Below are 21,843 nucleotides of genomic sequence, written 5' to 3'. Positions count from 1 at the left end.
ATCTTTGGATGAGTTGAAGCCACAGGAGGCTCCTGTGTGGGACTCCATTGTTAAGGTTAAATGTAAAACCACTACCGCCTTCCCACGCCATCCGGAGGTAGAGGAGATGATGTTGAAGGAATGAGAGTCCCTAGAGTTGGGCCGGGGGGGGGGGGGGGTGGGTCATCCTCCTTGCAATGGCTTTACCCCCTTCCACAGACTGCGCTACAGAAATTTTTTCAGGTGCCGATGGTGAATGCCTTGTATATGGCTGTGACCAGGCATATTACTATACCTGTGGATGGGGGTGTGTATCTGAAGGACTCAGAATAGAAAGGTGGAGCCTCCTCCGAAGTCCTTGTTTGTATCCTCAGCAACAGATGTGCAGATTTTTAATTGCTCAACTCTAGTGGTCTGGCTCTTCTTCGCTGGATCCAACAACTTCCAGAGAGCAAAGAGGTGAACAGAATAGAATCCGCAGTAGCATTTTTCACAGGTGCTCTATATGATTTCTTACAGAGTTCCGTTCTGTCGGTGGCCCTCTGTCATGGTATGTTGCTTCTTCTGGCAATGTAATTGGGCGGCTGACTCTTGGGGAAGTTGCTGTTTAAGGGCAAACTGTTGTTGGGGAGGATCTGGACCAGTTGGTTAAGAACTTTGGTGATTCTAAGCCCCAGCACTTGCTAGAGGTTAAGGGTCATGGACAATTCCAGGCTTCAGGACTGTATTGTCTGGTAGGCAATCTTTTGGTGACAGCTTTGCTACATATTCAGGATCCAGAAGACACAGAGAAGATGCTGGCTCTGCTTCAGGAGCTGCTAGGGCCTCTTCATGAAATTCTGCAGGTTCGCGCTCTGTTGACACCTGTGATAGGCACCTACAGGAATTCTACAGAGAGTGGACTCATATAATGACCGATCAGTGGGTACTGGAGATCATTAGTGCTGGTTGTGCCTTGTTATCTACATTGCCCTTTTTGAGAAGCCTTCATGGTCTCCTCTTGCTCTGTTCCAGCTAAACAGAGAGTGGCTTGCAAGACCCTCCTGAAACTGCAGCTCTTGCGGGCAGTGGTCAAAGTATCTCCATCGGAGCCAGGTAGAGGTCAGTACTCTATTTACTTCATAGTCCCTGAAAAAGATGGGTCCTTCCAGCCCATCCTGGATTTCAAGAGTGTGAACCGCTGTCTGCGAGTTCTGTTTTTCCATATGGAAACTCTGAGGTCTGTTCTGGCGGCAGTATGGCAGGGGGAGTTCCTGTGCTCCCTGAACCTGTTGGAGGTCTATCTTTATATCCTCATTCAAGCCAGGGATCAACAGTTCCTGTGGTTTTGTGTACTTCAAGTACATACACAACAAGCGCAGGAAAATTTCTTGATGATCAGTTTTTTAATTCCAATTCCCTACTGGAGAGGGAAAGGGAAAAATCTTTGAGACACACTAGTACTTTTGGGCCATTAGTCTCAGAATGCCTCTGTAAATATTGGTATACATAAACCTTGTGGTCATTGTTCCATATGCCCACACACCTTTACACTGTCATCTTTTGTTAACCCGACCATCGGGGGTAGTATATGTAATCAGGAACCTCTCGCATGATCAAAACCTGTATTATAGAACATCGTTCTAATATTAAGAACCATCAGGAAAATGCATCACTTGTTGATCATTGGACCCTACTATCTCCCTCGATTACAGATTTAAAGTTCTTTATACTTGATCTGATTACGCCTCCCCTGTGAGGTGGGAATTATTCTGACATTCTTATAAGAAAAGAACAGAGATGGATTTATATCTTGGACACTGTGGCTCCAAAGGGTCTCAACATGGAGCTTGAATGGGGTTATTTCATCTGAGTCTAAGAACCTTGCTCTGATTGGATGTAATGTCTGCCCTTCTGATTGGTGCGCCTTTTGCGCCAAAAAAAGTCAGCGTTTAAATCTTGCTGTGTTGTAAGTTATTCGCACTCCCTGTGAAGCAATACAGTTTGGAACACCAGTATGTGTAATATGTTATGTAAAATTTTATGGACTGAGAACTTACTCTGGCTGGCCCTGTAATATGTTTGGTCGTTTATACTTGTGTTTGTACTTACAGATTGGTGTCATTTAAAATACTGTCTCTCCCGACGCAGCCTGATTGGCGAAGGGGGACCCTTTAAAAAGGATTGATTTATATACAGTGGAGTTGCCATATATGAAATGCTTAATTGGAATTTAAAAAATTGACCATCAAGAAATTTTCCTGCGCTTGTTGTGTATGTACTGATATTTGCTGAGCGCAGTACTTGCTCCAGCAGTAATATTTGTGTACTTCAAGAACATTTTTAGTTCCAAGCATTACCTTTCAGTCTCATGACTGCTCCATGGGTCTTCACCAAGGTGATGGTCATGGTGGTGGCAGCAAGGGAATTCCAGTGCACCTGTATCTTGACAATTGGTTAATTCGGGCATCAACTCGCGAGGAGGCGGAGCACGTGACTTGTTGGGTGCTATGGTTTTTAGAAAATTTGTACCAGGTAGTCAATTTCACCAAAAGTTCCCTGCAGTCTATGCAGTCTATGCAGTCTCTGAAGTATCTAGGACTAGGAGTGCTGTTCGATACACAATTTAGGTAGGTGTTTCTCATAAATGACAGAGTGAAAAATACTCAGTCTCATTCAGGACTTCTTGCAACTCTTCATTCCCTCGGCATGGAATTATCTAGGTGTACTTGGACTGATAGTGGTGACTCTTGACTTGGTTCTATGGGTCAGGGCTCATTTGCGCCCTCTCCAGGCATCGCTCCTGACTCGGTGGTTTCCAAAGTTACAGAATTAAGGAGTTCACCTTCTTTTGAGCACAGCGGTCTGCCAGTTGTGGAACTGGTGGTTGGTACCCACTCACTTACTGAGAGGCATCAGTTTAACCACAGTGGATTGGATTTTGGTCACGACGGACACAAGGTTCTTGAGTTGGGAAGGGGGGGGGGGCTCATTGCCAGAATCAGGTGATTTGGTCTCCAGAAGAGTCTTCGTGGTCCATCAGTTGGTTGGAAACCAGGGTGATTCACCTGACTCTCTTCCATTTCCTCCCGCTGCTTGGGGCCTCTCTGACAGTGCCACTGTGGTGGCGTATGTGAATGTGCAGGGGGAACCAGGAGTCGTGGCGTGTCGGTGGAGACTTCGCTCCTTTTCTCATGAGTGGAGAAGAATTTCTAGCTCCTTACAGTGGCACACATTACAGCTTGGGGAATATCCAGGCCAACTTCCTCAGCTGCACTTTACTACAGCCCTCAGAATAAGAGCTGACCATGATAGTCTTTTGCAGGATTTGTCGCAGATGTGGTCGTCCTCAGATAGACTTGATGGCGACCTGGCAGAACGTGAAGGTTGGCCATTTCTTTAGCAAAGAGAGAGCAAGGGTCGATGGGCATTGATGCCCTAGTTCAGCCCTGGCTGGAGGGGAACCTTCTGTATGCTTTACTCTGTGGGCACTTGTAGGCTGACTGCTGCAGTCGATAGAGCTGGAAAGCAACAGAGTCATTCTGGTGACTCCAGACTGGCTGCACAGGCCTTGGTATGCGGATCATGTCCGGCACCAGATGAACCAACCCTTTCACCTCCCAAGAATACAGGGTCTCCTTGCTCAGCGGCCTATGGTCATGGAGGATCCAGATCTATTCCGTCTTACAGACTGGCTATTGTGCCAAAATAGCTCTGCAGTTAGGTGTATTCTTCAGCAGTAATATCCACACTGCTTAACTTCCGGAAATGATCCTCTTCCTTGGCTTACATTCAGGTCTGGCAACCGAATACTTCTGGAGTCCAGGGAGAAGTCCCCGTGGCGGGCTGTGGTTTTCTGTATTTTAGCCTTCCTTCAGGGAAGGCTGGCCCTGAACTTTCTAAAGATGCAGGTGACAGCTATTTCATGCTAGCCGGGGTGTCTGTAGTAGCTCACTTGGATATGGTCTGCTTTTTGAGGGGCGTGAAAAGGTTACATCCCCTTTTTCACCCATTGTGCCTCTATGGGATCTCAACCTAGTGTTAAGAACCCTAATGGAGGCCCCCCGTTTGAGCCTCTGAAGCAGATTTCATTGTAGGACTTGTCGCAGAAAATTGCCTTTTTTTTTTTTTTTTTTTTAATTTATTGCATTTTAAGAATATAAACAAGTAAATACTTGACAGAAATATCTCAAGTACAAGTATAATGAAATTATTTAACCAATACTAATTTTCAAAAAGGCAATAGTCTTATTTGTACTCAATCTTAATAAAAGAAATAGCGGGAGAGCAGAAACAAGGAGCATTCAATTTGAAATTAGTACAAACAGGCAAACAGAGAAAGCGCCCTGAAACCCTCCACCTTTCTTTACGATTTCACCAAAGTAGTAAGCATTACTGGGGGTTGGTTTGAGAGTCCAGAAAGTCTCTTAAATGAGCAGGTTCCAAATATATATATCTGTGTTCCCCAAGTTTTATATGGCATTTGCATGGAAATTGGAGCTTGAAAGTTCCCCCCTTCTGGAGAACTTCCACTCTCATGTTAAGAAATAGTTTTCTTCGCTGTTGTGTCTGTTTAATTAGATCCGGATAGCACCAAATCTTTTGGTCGAAGAATAACGTTTGGTTGTTTCTGAAATACTGCTTAAAGACATTATTTTTGTCCATCAAAAATGCAAAGGAAACTAATAATGGCCTCCTTTGGGTGACCACCATTTCTTGCGACGAGTTCAGAAGTGTTGTTAAATCAGGCAAAGATATTTCTTCCTGGTTACTTTGAGTAGGGTTAGAGGGAAAAAGATAATAAGCTTTTGTAACCACCGGTCTAATTTCTTTAGGAATTTTTAAGACATGAGAGACATACAATTTGAAAATATCTAACGGAGCAATATTTCTGAAAACAGGAAAATTAATAAACCTGAGATTGTGAGCTCTCAAATTATTTTCAATTCTTTCTAATCTCTTACTAGCTTCTATATCACTTTTAACCAAATTTGCCTGAATTTTCTCTGCCGCATCCATCCATTCTTCTATTTTTCCCATTTTTTCTTTTTGAGTGGCTAATTCCAAAACATTTTGTTCAGATTGTATTTTTATACTTTGCACATCACTTGATAAAGCTGTAATGGCAGTCTCTAAAGATTTGAGCGCATTCCAGATCATAGTCAAAGTTATTTCCCACGGGGCAGCCATTATCACAGAGTGTTCGACTTCCTGAGGCTCAGCTTCCCTTCCCCCACTTACTACTTCACCGGCGCCTTTGTTCGATCTCAACGGGCGTCCTCCTGAAGCTGGCTCCGAATCCACATCCTCCACTCCTTCTCGTTTGACCCGGTCTGCCCTGCTCCAGATCGGCAGGTCTCCCCGATGTCATCACATGCGGCTCCAGCACTGCCCCTCCGTTGTACTCCTCGGAGGGGGGGGGGCAGCTTCCAACTGCCTTAGATCTTCTCGGCGGTCCGGCGGCGGCGGTCTGACCGGTGAGCCAGGACTCAGTGATAATTCGGTCAGAGGGGGATATCCTCGCTCCTCGGTGTCCCCTTCAGCGACCAGGTCTCCCAGCGTTGGTGGGGGAAGCGCGGCGAAGAAGCTGCCTATACATGGCTGGGAAGCCTCGGTCGGTGTGGAGGAACTCTCTCCACATCGAACCCTGGCTTTCCGCTTTGTGTGCGGCATGCTGGAAATAGTTTAAGGGGAAAAGTTAGGAGCTCCCTCTACACGCGTCTGTTCAGGGCGCCATCTTAGAAGCTCTCAGAAAATTGCCTTTCTGGTTGCGATCTGTTCCACATGGCGGGTCTCTGATTTGCAAGCCCTTATCTTGTTGAGACTCTTTTTGGGTAATTTCGTCGAACATAGTGGTTTTTTGACCAGTGCCATCCTGCCTTCCAAAGGTTAACTTGGCATTTCACATCAATCAGCCGGTTTCCCTTCTGGCTTTTGCCTGGGAAAAGTATGGACCAGAGTATTCTCTCAGGTGCTTGGACGGCAAGAGGCTTTTCAAACTTTACTTGGAGGTTACTAATGTCTTCTGCAAGTTGGACAAATTATTTGACCTTTTTGGAGGTCCATGTAAGGGGAAGGCATCCTCCAAGGCTATGCTGGCTCGCTGGATAAAGGAGAGGGTGGAGTCAGCTTATATACCAAAGGGCAGGAAGCCCCCGCGAGCTGGTGTGTATGCATTCCACCCAGGCTCAGTCTGTGTCCTGGCCGGAGGTGCATGCACTTGAACCAGCTGCCATTTGCACAGCAGACACTTGGTTTTTGCTGCACACTTCTGTAAAGCATTATCAGTTGGATGGCCTGGCACAGGTAGAGGAAGCTTTGGAATGTCCCATTCGTCAGGGCTGGACTGGTATAGCTGGATGAGATGAAAGGAGAAATTTCTTTACCTGTTAATTTCCTTTCCATTAGTCCTGCTACACCAGTCCAGGACCCACCCGGGAAGCAAGACTTTATTATTTTAGATGGATTGTTATATGGTTGAGTAAGATTTCACCTTCTTTTCATTGGTGTTAGAGAGAAGAAACAGAAAAGAAAACCATCTGATCCAGATTGCAGGGAAACGTCTTCATTTTCACATTGATATTTGATTGTTTTTTAATTGACGGGGTTTAAGCAGAAGCTTTGGCAGAAGGATACTAGATTCCTGCTGCTAGCACCACCTGCTAAGTAGTGGCTGTGATGTCGCACAGGAAAATAGTTTTGTCTGCCTCATCTGCTGGTAGGGGGAAATAATCCACTCGTCAGGGCTGGTCTGGTGTAGCAGGATAAAGGGTAAGGGTATTAAGGAGAAATGTCCTTACCTGTTAAGAGTTTGCATTGATTAGAAAAACTTCCAAGTTGTGTTGCTGCAGAAGACCATTTGTTTATTCTGTATTGGTTTATGAATGTGTGATTGGAACTGCATGCTGTCAATTTCCTCAAGGGCAGCTTGTGCTTTTTCAGCATATGAAATAGCTTTTTAGTGGACTTTTAAGAAGGAGGTAGGAAGCTTGTTAGATCTTTAGTATGGTTCTACTATACTGGATCTGATTCATCTGAAATCGGAAGTAGTGATTGCTAGGAAAACTCTTATTAAATCCTATAGGACTAAGATGTTCAGTCTTTTGGAATCTTTAGTTCTGTGTAAATAGATTTTTAGGCCTCTTGGGATATCTAAAATAAAATTCTTTGTTCAGTTTTGAGGCTTCAGACAAAAGGGATGGTACTACAGTTTCTTGATTAATATGAAAATAGTTGACCTTTGAGATTAAAGGAAGTAGCTGTGCATAAAAAAAAAAAAAGTCTTGGGCGAAGTGTCTACAAGAAGTAAGAGGACAGATTTAATCTCACTCTACTCGCTGAACCAATTGTCATAAAAAAAAATACAACTTGGTTCCAAAAATATAAACTGGCAAGAGTTTAAAGGTTCAAAAGGGTGCTTCATTAAAGCATTCAACACAATATTCAAAGCCCAAGGAAAAATTAGGAAAGAAAACATGGTGGCTTCAATTTCAATGCCCTTTTAAAACAAAAAAACCAACAACAAAACAAGTAACATCTGGATGACTTAATGGAGTATCGCCTATAATTGTAGAGGCTGTTGCTCTTAATATACTTGAAGTGAGGCATACTGTATATCAAGACTCTTGAACAAAAAAATTCTAAAATAGATTAGATAGAAACTTTGGAAGGAATGAACTTATTCATATTGCACCAGGATCGCCGAGCACGCTGTCTCCAGTAGTAGCCCCAGCAGATCCAGACCAGAGTTCATGTGAGTGCTCTCTATAGATATATAATTGTGTGAAAATCAAGCCCTTGTTACTAAACAATTTTTTTGGGTTGCTAAAAGACTTACAGTGACCCCCCCCCCCCCCCTTTGAGAATATCCTCTTTGTAGTAATTGTTTCCTCTCTGCTTCCTTCTCTTCAGATTTGGAAGGTCAGGAATGAGTAAGCCGAGCCAGTTTTTTAGGCTAACTGTAGCCATCTGGAGGGGCCAGGTTAAAAGTTATCTGGGAACGTGTTCCTGGATCATTTAAAGCTTAACGTGCTATTTTCAAAAGAACATTCCAAGTTAAATGGCCATGGGAGTGAGTCTAAGCTAGGGCCTGACAGCCCAATTCCCCAACCCTCCCCCCAACAGAAGCTTCAAAGTATAAGACCGATGTGGCTGATCAGCACCCCCACCTCCCCTAAAACAATAACTTATCTTCAAACCCTCCATCTACCCCCCCCTCCCCCTTTGCCTCCCTGTCAAGCCAAGCATATGCCTTCTGCCCTAAGTGGACCACAGCACAGCCAGGAGTTCAAAACAAGCGTCCAGCTCCTAGCACGTTTAGTGTTGCTGTAAGAGCACTTGTAGATTACATGACCAGTGTTGATGTTGGAGCAACCCTGGACAGAGCGGAAGCTGAATTGCTATTTCTGAGCTCCTGCTTGGTTTTTTTTTTCGGAGGGGCGTCCAGCTGGGAGAAAGAGTCTTGGCTTGAAGAGGATGGAAGAGGGGTGGAGAGGCTGGAGCTGAGGTGCAGGAGGAGGGAGGAGCTGGTTGGCCAGTCAGGCCTTTCCTTTGAATCTTCCTTTGGAGAAGTTTGGGAGAAGGAGGCTTTGGGCTACCAGGCCCAAGCTTGGCCTAGGGTGAGCAGGTGGCCAGTTGTATCTTTTTTGTAGCCACTATTTTGACAAAGGAAATGCAAGGAATGCTAAAATGATTTTTCTAAAAAAAAAAACCTTCCCGCTCTTAATCTTCCTTTGAACTTTAGCATTTCTTGTTTATCTCTTCAAGGGGAGCCTTAACACATAAGAGGAATAATGGCTAGAAACCTTTCATAGGATATCCTACTGCCCATCCCTAGATCCTCTATCATTTAGACTGGTTTATAAACAGATATTGTGCTCTGATATCTTATTATTAGTTCTCTCGTATGCAGGACACAACCACCAGCTCTGAGGCTTTTGTATTAGGCCCAAAAGTATTTGGGGTAACAAAAGGTAAAGAATGTACTTTTAGGAATATTTTGAGAGTAGATTACTACCATTTTCCATGGGCACAGTCCCCCAACTTTTCAGCCTCCCAACAAAATGAACCGCTCACTTATTACTAAAGGAAACAAGCATTTACGATCGACCTACTAGAAATCAGGGTAATCTTACCCTTCCTCCTTCCCACTGGTAGGAGAACAGTACTTCTTACCTGTGTGTTCCTCCTCTGCTGCCTGGGGCGGCAGGGGGTGCTGTAATGTCTCAGGGCTTGCTGGCCCTGCCTCTTCAGGCATCAGATTGAAGCCAGCAGAATGAGGCACACGCAGGTAAAAAAGTGCTACTTTCTTACCGCCGAGGGGTTGAAAATGGTGCAAAAGTTGGTTTGGTGTGCCATAAGGATTGAGCAAACCCCAAGTTAAGAAATGTTGAGAAGCACTGGGCTAGAGTTTGCATGGACAGTTTCATCCTCACCTTCACACTTAACCTGCCTAAACAGACAATATATCAGGTCAGAGTACACTTCAGGCCCATGAGAGATGGTTGATTTAGAAAACTATTTCAGAGGACCCCAGTCTCTGGCTAATCTGTAAGGGTGATTAGAGGAGGGGATTCTGTTGATAAGACGGACACTAAAATTGAAGCTGTAGTTGTTTTTGATATCATCAAAATAGGCCAACGGAAATTACATTTTCTAATATGCTTCTTATTACAAATATAAATGTTCTATTGATTTGTTAAGAGAGTATGTACATTTCTTTAAACTTAAAGGAGCTTTACTAGTATCGTAATATACTATAATATTATTTTTATAGTATTTTGGGAAGGAAGTCAGCAGTCCTATTCTGACTCTGAAACTTTCCCTGATTAGCAGGCACTTGTTGGGAGAACACCAACTTGTTAAAGGCATGCACTAGTACACAGGATCCTTACACTGCCCACAATACTCTGGTAGGACCTCACTTAGGTTGCTGAAGGCTCTCAGCAGAATACAGAGGAGCAGCAGTGTGGTAATATCCTAATTCTGGTAGATCTGACACCGCAGCTACATATGGACCTAATTTATTAAGCATAGCCCACATCATCATCTATCTTGCACTGCCAGGCACATCAAGAAATAGGAGGATTTAAGAAAATTAGCATAACAGAATTGTGGATCAATCTCACTGCCAACAGCTTGTCACAAATGTACATTTTTACATCTCTGTATGTATGAGGTTCAAAATTCATTGGCCTTATCTGTCTGTCAATGTGCATCAGAATAAAAAGGTGATGAAGTATATGGTTGGACTCCTTTCCTATCTGAAATAAAAGCCATGTGGTTATTCAAAAGTCAGTGGTACTACATTCCAATCTTCACAGGCCATAAATCAGGTATAGGCAGGAGAGTTGAAGCGGCACACAATACAAGTAACTACATGATCATGTACATATGTTTTGCTTATCCTATACGGTGTGTGGTTCCCACAGTCTCCCACTGAGCACCCCTGCACTAAGACAGAGTGCTATACTATTAATGGTGGATTTCTATCATGCTCCAGGAAATGTGCGTATTTTGCTAAAGCCTCGGGTTACCCTGTCCTACCGTGCTCACATCATATCTGAGAATGCCCATGAAACAGGAGAATGAGCAGGGAATGAAAATGACTCGCTGTTAGGCAGGTGTCATGATGAAGGTAAGGTGGGTCCCTGAAGACTTTAGATGAGCATCATGTATCACAGCAGGAGTTAGGCTGATGACTGCAATGCCAATCCTTAGAATGAAAGCCTCTGTTACAGATGTAATGTACTGGGGAGAGAGTGCTCCATCTCTAACCGTCACCTTCTTATTTCATATTTTATAGTGCCAGAATTTTCTCAGCAGCATAATTCCAGGCTACGGCCCACATCGCTTCATGCGGGCTTTAGAGTTGCTATGCGTAGTTTGAAAATAAGCTGATTACCGCGTTCTGTTGGCAATATGATATATTTGATGAGAACAAAGTGATGGCAGCATGCTGTCATAGACCTCCTTCATTCTGATAGACTCTAGTAGCGGAAGATAATGACCTAAACATGTTCAAAAGGATGAATAAAGCCACTGGAAAGCTATTTATGAATTCTACAAGGTTTGCTCACTTCTCTCCAACTGGTGTTAATTGCATAAATCTATGCAATTTGTGGTAGATTTTAAAAGCCATGCACGCCGGCGCACGCAAAGCCCCGGGACGCACATAAGTCCCGGGGCTTTGTAAAAGGGGCGGGGGGGCGTGTCAGCAGTATGGGGGTGTGTCCGGGGGCGTGGTGACGGTTCGGGGGCGGGCTGGGAGGGCAGTCCTGAGTCCCCCGGCACTGCGGCCTGTGCCGGGGGATGGCGAGGCGGGCGCAAGTTACGCCTGCCTCAAGCAGGCGTAACTTGTACAACAAAGGTAGGGGGTGATTTAGGTAGGGCTGGGGGGTGGGTTAGATAGGGGAAGGGAGGGGAAGGTGGGGGGACGCGGAGGGAATGGAGGCAGGCTGCATGGCTTGGCGCGCTCAGGCTGCCGATTTTGTGCAGCCTTGCGCGCGCCGACCCTGGATTTTATAAGATATGCATTGCTATGCACATATCTTATAAAATCCGGTGTACTTTTGTTTGCGCCAGTTGCGCGAACAAAAGTATGCTCGCGCGTACTTTTTTAAGATCTACCCCTTTATACCTAGTGCACTCCACTTCTTAACTAAATACTTGCAATCACCCTCATATCTATATGCAGCCATTACTTATGTGCTCAAATGCCCTGTGACTTTATGTAATCTGCCTTGGGCCTATCTGTAGGAAAATGTTATCTAAAACGTGCCATCCTCTGCCCAGCTTAGAGTTTGCATGGGTTTCCATCGTGCTTATACTTCTAGCTGAGTTAGAAAGCATTCTTGTGGGCTTATCTAGGGCAGGGAAGTAAAACAGAACGGGTGTATTTAATTTTCAAATACACTTGTGCTATTTTGTCACCACGCAAGCAGAAGAGGCAGAGCACATAGGTTCTTTTAGCATGTCCACGTAGGGCCCACCAATTTTCAAAGGGGAACAAAATGGGTGGTTTCCCCTATCAAAAAAAAAAAAAAGTGACTGCCCTTGTACCCCTAAGAAACACAGATTTGTGAACAATTCATGATGCCTGGCTTCTTTGTTTGGCATTTTCAATTTGCATATGGATACAGCAACTAACAAGTGGCAGCTTTCAGAAATGCACATGCTCGACCAATGGCAGAGCAGTTTTAAAATTTCCTCAATGATATCGTAATGCCCTCCCTGAAATTACAGCTTCTCTTTTTCTTGTGGAGCGAGAGGTGGCTGGTGTACCATGTTATATTTCAGACTAAGTGATCAGGAACCTATAGCCACCGATCATGGGCAGAGCAGCACGATGACTCCACACTGTACTCTAGCATCCATAAGATCACCACCGAACTGATGTGGCCAGTTTCCCTATTGAAGACTAAGGAAAAAGACCAACACAATTCTTAAGTGCAGGAGGAGAGGGTCCCTGGGTGCTGTATCTTAGCATACATTTGAATAAAATCGGATGACTGAGTCCAAAGTTATTAAGGGAATATAGACAAAGCAGCTAATGATGATTTTATAAGGTTGGTTTGCCATAGGAAACTAGATTAATGAATGCAGGGCCAGCACAGTGATCCAGTGCTGCATGATGTGCTCAGCTGTTCCCAGGCCCAGTTTTGTCTTTTTAGGCTAGCGGGAGTTGGGAAGCACAAGTTCTCAAAAGAAGGGGCTCCCAATCATCATTTTATAGTGACATCTACTGGCAAGCCTGTTGATACACTTGTATTAAGCTCAAAAGCAGGGATGGCCAAGAGCCACAAACGGGCCTGTTTTTTCAGATATCCACAACGAATAGGCATGGGTAAGATGGAGACAGTGCATGTAAATCTATCTTGTACACATTCACTGAGGATATGCTGAAAACCCAGCCCATGTGTAGCTCTTGGAGCAGGTCATCCCTGAGCTGGAGGGATACAGTTGTAAGGGAGGTGGGGGCGGGAGGACGAAGCTGGGCACAAAGACCCAGGGTGCCTCAGGGTCAGATCCCACTGTAGTAAGTGACAATTAGTAGACTAGATCTAAAACAAGTTCCTACTGGACTGGAAACTAGGAGGAAGTAAAAGGGGGCTAAGCTAAGAAGGAATTGAAAAAATACCATTCAGCTTCACCAAAAAAAGGGAAAATAAGTTGTTTCTAACATTTTCTTATTAAATATAATGAGTATGATATCTTGATCACTTCCTGTTTATGGAATTCCCATAAGGTAAAGTTGAAGATCCCAAGGTAAATCCTGCTTTCCCCCTGAAACATGACTTGCTAGTAATGAGTTTGCTGTCTTTTACGGCTGATGTGCATTTTCTTTTGGGCCTGGCAGTTTCCTTCTGCTCCTGTGGACTTCCAGCTTAGTTGGAAGCAGCCTCTATAGGGGCACCATGGGCCTTCATGCACAGTTACTTGTGGGATTTGGCCCCCTATTTTATAATGCACACCTCCTCCCCACTCCATTCTTCACACACCCCCTCAGTCATTGCCATAGGCCAAAGCTCTCTCCAGAACATTAGGGATGTGCTATCATTTACCATGCACTAAATCATTTTAGTTGGCACTAAAACCCATTTACTGCACACTAACACATTTTCACACACATTAAATGGGTTTTAGTGCACGATATAAAATGAGTTAATCCCCCACCCCTCCCAAACAACAAACAAAACTTTTCCAGCTGCACACCCCTACCACTGTCAGTCTGGCCAGTCGTGTCACCATCGAGCAATGGCTGAGACTCCCTTTTAGATCAGGGATGGACAATTCTGGTAAGTGCCGCAAACAGTTCTTGTTTTCAGCATATCTAGAATGAATATGCATGAGATACATTTGCATGCACTGCCTCTTTTGTATACAAATCCATTGCATGCATGTTTATTGTTGGATATCCTGAGAACCAGAACTGTTTGAGGCACTCGAGGATAGGAATTGCTTACCCCTGGCCCCTAATGAGTGTGAGCGTTGCCTCTGCAGCCTCCGTGGCGCCAGCCCCGGGAATGGAAGACCTGATCTGGGATTCAAACCCAGGTCCTCAGCACTGCCACGGATACAAAACGTTTCCATATTGGTTCCAGGAAAGCCAGGATGTTGTGTAGGTAGTGATGCCTTTTATTGGAGCAACAAAACTAAATTATACATAGATATGCAAAAGCTTTTGGGCCTTGGAGGTTCCTTCTTCATATGTCTCGCGTGTGCCTTCACATATGAAGAAAGGATGTAGAATGCCCTGACATTTATTATACAACATCTAATTTATTTTTTTGGTACAATAAAAAAGTACCCTACAAAGAATCCTACTTATGCAAAACTAATGGGAGGACAAATATTTTATTGAACCAAAATCAAGCATTATCTTACCTGCCACCCCAGGTCTTGAAAACTAACATATAACTCATGTTTTCTGCATGCTGTTTTAAGGTCACTGCTGTTATAATCTGGAAGAGAACAAACAGTAGATGAAATGAATATGGGAAGACTGTCGGTGATTTTTCCTAGAGCTGGACTGCTGTGCCGCAGCTCGGAGGTTTGACTGGTACAGGGAACAGAACATTTTCTTACCATTTTTTAAAAAAAATTTTTGCATTCATATATTTTTGCTACATACACTAAAATTATTATATACTGTACAATTTCCATTTTATCCTCTCCTGTTTTCCATTGAAAGAAATAATGATCTAAAATAGCCTTTATACAATGAATATTATGGAAGAGAGCTTTCAGTTTGGACCAATTGATTTTGTAACCCAATAAATCTGAAAGTAGTTTAGGAATGGAAACCTCTAACTTACATAGATTAAAAGATCATCTGTTGGGTTTTTTTTTCTCTTCCATGCCTCTCTCTTGGTTCAGTGCCTTGCTGTACCACTCTTGCAGTCCCAGCCTGGTCCTGTTACCCTGTCTCTCTAATGGTTATACTGGGGTGTTTTCCCCCCCCAAAAAAAATTTAAAACCTTTTCCTCCCACCCAGCTTCTCCCCTGGCTCAGCACTTTGTTGTTTTGTTCTGCTACTGCTACTGCCCGGCCTGCTCCTTTCACTTTTGTGGTGCCCTTGAGAACTCCTGGCACTGCTAGTACTGTTTTGCCTCTCGCCTGCTGCCTTGGGGTATTAATGCCATTGCTGGTGCTGCTTGCTGCTCTTTTGATGCCTTGGGCTTTTCATTCCACGGTTGTTGGTAAACCTTTGCCCCTCTTTTGGTGGTTTTTTAGTTTTCCTGCCACGGCTGGTATTGTTTTTCCCCTCTTAAAAGCAGAATATAAAATCAAATAAGTAAATATTCTCTGGGGAGTAGGGAGGGGGGTGAGGTGTTAGCTGCAGAAGACAGGAAGATGCATGGGAGGCCCAGAATCAGTGGCCCATGCAGACCAGAAGGTGGAGAGGAAGGCTGGAAGAGCTCACTCCGCCGCTGCGGTGGGGCTTAGGTGAGGCCTGCTTCTACCGTGGCGGGCACAGGCATGGGAGGAGCCGCTGCAGACCGGGAGCAGTTCTAGTACACCCAAGCGAGAGGAACTCAGTCAGGATGGTGAAAGAAAGAAGAGAAAACGGTTTTAATAATGCAATGGGACTTGACTAACATGTCATATGTAATAAAATTTGACAGGGCAGGATGGCTACTTTTTTTTTTTAACTCACTGAGAAAGTAAACATATAGCTTGTTTGTTTGACTTTCGTGAAGCCCTGCATGAAAGGCTCTAATAAAAAGTCATCTTATTAAATGAGCACAGCTGTTTCATTTAGAACTGCACACTGCCCTTTTTTTTTTTTTTTTTAAATAGCATAAACAAATTCCAACCCTTCAGTTTTATCTCTTACTTACACTTTTAAAGTAGCTTAAGATTTCCTACAGTTTTTCCCCTAAGTTAAGTGCTGGCAAAGAATAGATAAATATTTAGTGAGGTTAATCCTCTGAGGAATACACTGACTGCTTCCTAAATTAACAGTTCACTGGATCCCACAGTGTAATTAATGGCCACTGCTGTCCCAGATGACTTCAGATGTTTTTTTTGACATTGGTTTCTGGGGCAGTCCCCCTTCTGTGTTTTGATTTAAGTGAATTTAGTGGATAAGGCTGGTGTAAACTGATCATTTAGCTAATAATAGCCCACTTGAGATGAAAGCGATCTGCTTGGGTGGGATGAGCAAATGCCAGGTTTTAAGTATACACAGAGTCATTGATCCAGTGCTAAGTGGAGAACGCTTATGTGAAACAGGGCTGTTTTTTTGGCTATCTGGACTACTTTAGGTTGTACTGTGGCTTTCACACTGAACTAAGGCAGGACCAAAACCCATTTTATAGCCTTACTCAGCAAAGAATAAAGGATAATGCTGCTTGAAAACTTCCAAGGCATGGATGGGTATTAAAGACTGAAAGGAGATGCTAGCATAATATGCAGTGATGACAGAGGGACTCATGCCCTGGCGGAAATGCCTTTAATGAGTTTTTCTGAAGTCTGACTTATGTACACCAAGCAGATGATACACAGCATCATGTCAAAGCAACTCATTAGAGAGTCTGTGCGGGGGTGTTAGTACTTGAATCCAAGTTACACTAATAAATTCTGTCATACTTTATATTGGTCAGTCAAGATAAGGTGCTTAAATATAACCAGTCAAGTAAAAGCTCTTAATAATGTCAGCCTCGAGGACCCGAGTGCAAGGTAAGATGAGAGCTCATTTATAACTCTAGGAATGTGTATATGCAAAAAGAGCAAGTTTTATGGTTTAATTGCTCGCCAGAAGACATCTGAAACCATTGTTAGAGGCTAGCCCAGGCCAAGTGGACATCAATTATCCCGATCAAACAGCTGTGGAAGGCTCAGTTACAACAGAGAGTGAAATTATAGTCTAAATCGGCTATAAACTTGCGCCAACCCCATGTTGTTAAATCTAAGCTGAAAAAATGTTTGTCATAATGAGGCAGCTTCAAAGCACAGGCCAAGTACTGTCGTCACCAAAAGAATGGATCTAGAGGACTGAATCATTTCGTTGTGTAACAGAGCTCCATCGCAGCTCCTGTGTCTGTTGCACACCAGTCACAGAATTATGCCTGTAAAGTGCAGCTGTTATACTGAGGATAATGAATGGGGAAAATGCATCACAAAATTATTGGGGCAATTTGAAGGCTGTTTTGGTGACTGACTGAGTGGCAGGTAAGGTTAAGCAGGTGTTGTAGTTCAAGCTAAAAGGTTTCTTGTAAATGAAACACAATCTTAGAAAAATAGAAAAGAACTGGCGCAGGGACCCGACCCCCACTCTCCTCGCCAGATACAAATCCTCACTGCACATTTACAGCGACATGTTAAATAATGTCAAAAAGAACTTGTATGCCACTAAAATTCACCAATATCAGTTTAATCCACGAGCCCTTTTTGAATACGCTGCCTCGCTCACCAAATTGACCCCGGCTGCCATACCAGAAGAAGAAGCCAAAGCTAAATGCGAGGATCTTGCAACCTATTTTCAAAACAAAACCATTAAATTGCTAACGCGCTTTCCTTCTACCCCCCCCTACCCCATACACCACCCAAAAAACCCACCCTTCCCATACAAATAACCCCCATACAAGCTTTATGTCATTAGAGTTCACCACGGCTCTCGAAATCGAATCCATACTCAAGAAAGCCAAGCTATCCTCCCACCCCTCAGACACAATCCCCATAAAACTCCTCCTCACCATTCCCAGCGTAATAGCCCAACCCATTGCCAACATAATAAATGCATCCATCAAACTAGGAGCAGTACCCCGCCCACTCAAACAAGCAATAGTCAAGCCCATTCTAAAAAAAACCTAAGCTTGACCCCACTGACCTGTCCAACTACCGCCCCATTTCTAATCTCCCATTCATCTAAAAAATCCTGGAGAAAACAATCGGCAACTCACCGATTACCTAGATGACTATCAAATCCTTTCTCCTTCTCAATACGGCTTTCATAAATACCATAGCACGGAAACCCTCCTCTTATCCTTGACTGATCACCTTATCAAAGGCCTAGATAAAGGACAATCTTATATCCTAGCTATCTTAGACATCTCTTCGGCCTTCGATACCATCAGCTAAAATATCCTCCTCCAGCGGCTTAATGAAATTGGAAAAACTGGAGTTGCCCACAGTTGGTTCAGATCCTATCTCAGCAACAGAAACTTCAAAGTCAAAATTGGAAACCATGAGTCTAAAGAAATCCCCCTTAACCAAGGTGTCCCGCAAGGGTCTTCCCTGTCATCTACCCTATTTAATATATACCTCCTACCGCTCTGTCAGCTCCTATCCAATCTCAATCTCCCCCACTATATTACGCAGACGATGTGCAAATTCTCATCCCTATTACTGACACTCTCCCTAAAGCCATCAACATCTGGGAATCCACGCTAATGTCAATCAACAAGCTCTTAACTAGCATTCATCTCGCCCTTAACACCACAAAAACTGAGCTTATGCTTATTTCCCCACCAACCTACACCAACGCCCTCCCCCTACATCACTCGTTTCCTCACCTTATCTCGTTCTCCCAACAGGTACGAGATTTAGGGGTCACTTTGGACAATCAAATCAACCTAAATAAATTCATCAACTCAACACTTAACGAATGCTTCTTTAAGATACACGCCCTAAAGAAACTTAAACCCTTGCTACATTTCTCTGACTTTCGCACGGTCCTACAAACTATGCTTTTTTCCAAAATCGACTACTGTAACCCTCTCCTCATAGGTTTCCCCAAAAACTCCATCCACCTACTTCAAATTCTGCAGAACACAGCCGCTCGAATCCTGACCAATACACGCAGTAATGAGCACATAACACCTGTCTTAAAAGAGCTACACTGACTACCGATCGCTTCCTGCATACAATACAAGACACTTTCTATCATACATAAAGCACTCCACATCCCCGACATGAACTGGTTTAAGGACTCCCAGCAATTCCACTCCTCCTCCAGACCGACCAGAAACCAATACCTTGCTACCATACGCACACCCTCCCCCAAACTCACCAACCTTGCAACTTCAAAAGCACGCGTGCTCTCCTTAGCTGGTCCCATCTTATGGAATTCAATGCCTGTGGATCTACGCCAGGAATTGTGCCCAAAAAAATTCAAGCAAAAACTAAAAACGTGGCTCTTCACACAGGCTTACACCTAAATCTTACACCTCTGCCACCTAGCTTCCCTGGTCCCACCCCTCCCTAGCTTACTTTTTCTCTTAACTACTCCGAGCTAATTTCTTCGTTTGCACACTTCAATCTTATACCTTGCACATATTTCTTCACTACTCTATAACCCTCCCTTAGTCCCAACTCCTGGGTACCCCAGTGTAATATTCTGTTTAATGTATACCAATGTTATCCTGTAAATATCATATATAACACTGATATTATCCTGTAAATATATATAATTCTGAATTTTCTAGTTTAGGCTCTTATATATTTATCCTCCACGTTCATTGTCAAATGCTACTTCAGCGTAATGTTTTTGTTCAATGTACACCAATGTGATATCACTGATGAACGTCGGTATATAAAACTGTTAAATAAATGAATAAATAAATAAGAAAAACATTTTTTGAAATAAATATTTCTTCATATATTTAGAGCAAGAAAAATATCTTGTAACAGATTCATGTACAAATTAAAGATGGGTGAACTGCTTTAGAAACAGATGTGAAAGGAGAGGTGATTGGTATGCGTTGAATTCTCTGTGCTTCAGATACAGGGATCTGGTACTCTGATCCAATCAAATCCAAGATGATCTGATTAACATCATCAAAATCTGACCCTGCCAAACCCAGCTTGGCACTAATCCCCACTTTTCACCCGGCTTGCAATTCTAGGACGAGAACGTCTCACAGACCAGAATTAAATATTTCCCTACACTGCTGCTAAAAATTGTTGGCTCCTCCAAAGCTGAGTTGACTGCCATTAAAATGCAAAATCTACATGCTGAAACAAGTTGTACAGGAAAATTACAAAATCTAAGCCAGGCTGAACCCATCCAATCTGAAAGACTGGAAGGACTTACTGGATTACACAGCATGCAATAAAAAGCATAAGAAAGAAATCAGCCAAGCTAAAATTAGCAAAGAAAGAAGCATTGCTAAGAATAACAAACACAATCCCTAAAGGCTCTTTAAAGGGGTCATTTTCAAAAGGATTTATATGCGTACAAGTAGCAAATATTGTAGCAATTGTCAAACGCCCATTCACATGCATACATGCACTTAAAGTGAGTAAAACCAATTGACAATTCAATAACATATAATGTTGCAATTTTCTAAAGCTCACTGGGAGGGACTAGGAGGGACTGGGCATTTCTTCTACCCTTAAATTTGAAGAAATGTTCATCAGAGGGGTAAGCATTTTTTGGAGGGGGGAGCAGGGATGAATGCCCTTTATTGTGAGAGAAACTAGTGTTGGGTTAAGTGGGTGGGGGGCTTTTATGGGGGTGATTTGTTTAGTGAACGGGTTTCTTATGTGGGTCTTTGACTAAGAGGGTTGGGAGGGTTCATCTGGAGGGGTCCTTGAGTAGGTGGGGGGTCTTGTGTGGAGTTTTTAGTGGGTAAGGGGGATCTTGGGTGTAGGGTCTTGAGTGTCAAAGGGGTTAATGGACAGAAAGATCTTGAGTGGGGAGTGCATTACTGTCTTGAGAGGGGGGGGGGTTAGTGGGTAGCAGGGTCTTGGGTGTATAATGAGGTTAGTGAGTGGGATTACACCAACCCCATTTAATTTAATTTTTTTTTTGAGTACGATAGGGAATTGTTGGATCTGGTGGCTTCCATAGTAATTTTACTGTCTGTGTGGGGGTAGGGGTAGCATGAGTGCTTAGTCAGGCTGCCAATCCCCAGTTAAATGTTTTTTTCTGTGGTAATGGAAGGGTTTGGATTGGTTGCACTGCCGAGATCCTTATAATGTTATTGAATGTGCTGGTGGGAGGTAACCTGATTAGGCCACTGAAGCCGTGTGTGCATTGGGTGGGGGATGGGGAGGAAGGAAGTGATCAGGCCACACAGCCTGTTTGGTTTGTGGGGGGAAGTCTTTGACTCAGGGATAGAGTAGGAGGATTGTGTATGTGTGTGTGTGTGTGTGTGGAGGGGGGGGAGCTTCAGTGGAGGGAGTAGTTTGAATGGACAAAAATAGATGGGTGGGGGAAGGGGATGGTAGAAAGTCCTTTAGTGGGGAGGTTGGGGGAGATATTTCCTCAGGGGGGGGGGATATATTTTGTACCCTGATATAGCACTGTCCCATTGGTTATCCTCCTTCCACCAGGTCTCTGAGATGCCAATTATGTCTATCTCATCATTCACTGCTATACACTCTAACTCACCCATCTTACTTCTTAGACTTCTGGCATTGACATACAGACATTTCAAAGTGTGTTTTTTGTTTGTATTAACAATCTGTTTTTCAGTTAATAAGAATAATTTGAAATTATTTAGATCAGGTGATTCTTTACTTAAAGGCACATGGACTATGTTTGCTTTTAATGGAACCTCTCTGTTGGGATGCCCTAACTCTCCGGCTTCATTAGTATCCTTCAAAGATACATTTCTCTGAACCATGCACTGCTGAGTGACTGTCGGCTTTCCCCCTTGTTCTAGTTTAAAAGCTGCTCTATCTACTTTTTAAAAGTTAGTGCCAGCAGCTTGGTTCCACCCTGGTTAAGGTGGAGCCTGTCCTTTCTGAAAAGTCTCCCCCTTCCCCAAAAGTTTACCCAGTTCCTTACAAAACTGAATCCCTCTTCCTTGCACCATCGTCTCATCCACGCATTGAGACTCCGGAGCTCTGCCTGCCTCTGGGGACCTGTCCGTGGAACAGGGAGCATTTTAGAGAATGCCACCCTGGAGGTTCTGGATTTCAGCTTTCTACCTA

The 21,843-nt window shown here is 43.6% G+C and overlaps 1 protein-coding gene across 1 annotated transcript in view; it reads right to left on the bottom strand.

Annotated features, from left to right (window-relative positions):
• BMP6 (bone morphogenetic protein 6) overlaps nt 1–21,843 on the bottom strand; it is a 384,691-nt gene that overhangs the window by 6,103 nt on the left and 356,745 nt on the right. Inside the window, 1 exon segment of the mRNA XM_029590627.1 lies at nt 14,344–14,420. Within this exon segment, the coding sequence (XP_029446487.1) occupies nt 14,344–14,420 (77 nt within the window).

The sequence above is a fragment of the Rhinatrema bivittatum genome, chromosome 2, assembly GCF_901001135.1.
Source record: "Rhinatrema bivittatum chromosome 2, aRhiBiv1.1, whole genome shotgun sequence".
In the NCBI taxonomy this organism is placed as follows: domain Eukaryota; kingdom Metazoa; phylum Chordata; class Amphibia; order Gymnophiona; family Rhinatrematidae; genus Rhinatrema; species Rhinatrema bivittatum.
The sequence above is the reverse complement of the archived record's forward strand: the minus strand, read 5'-3'. Positions and strand labels throughout refer to the sequence as shown.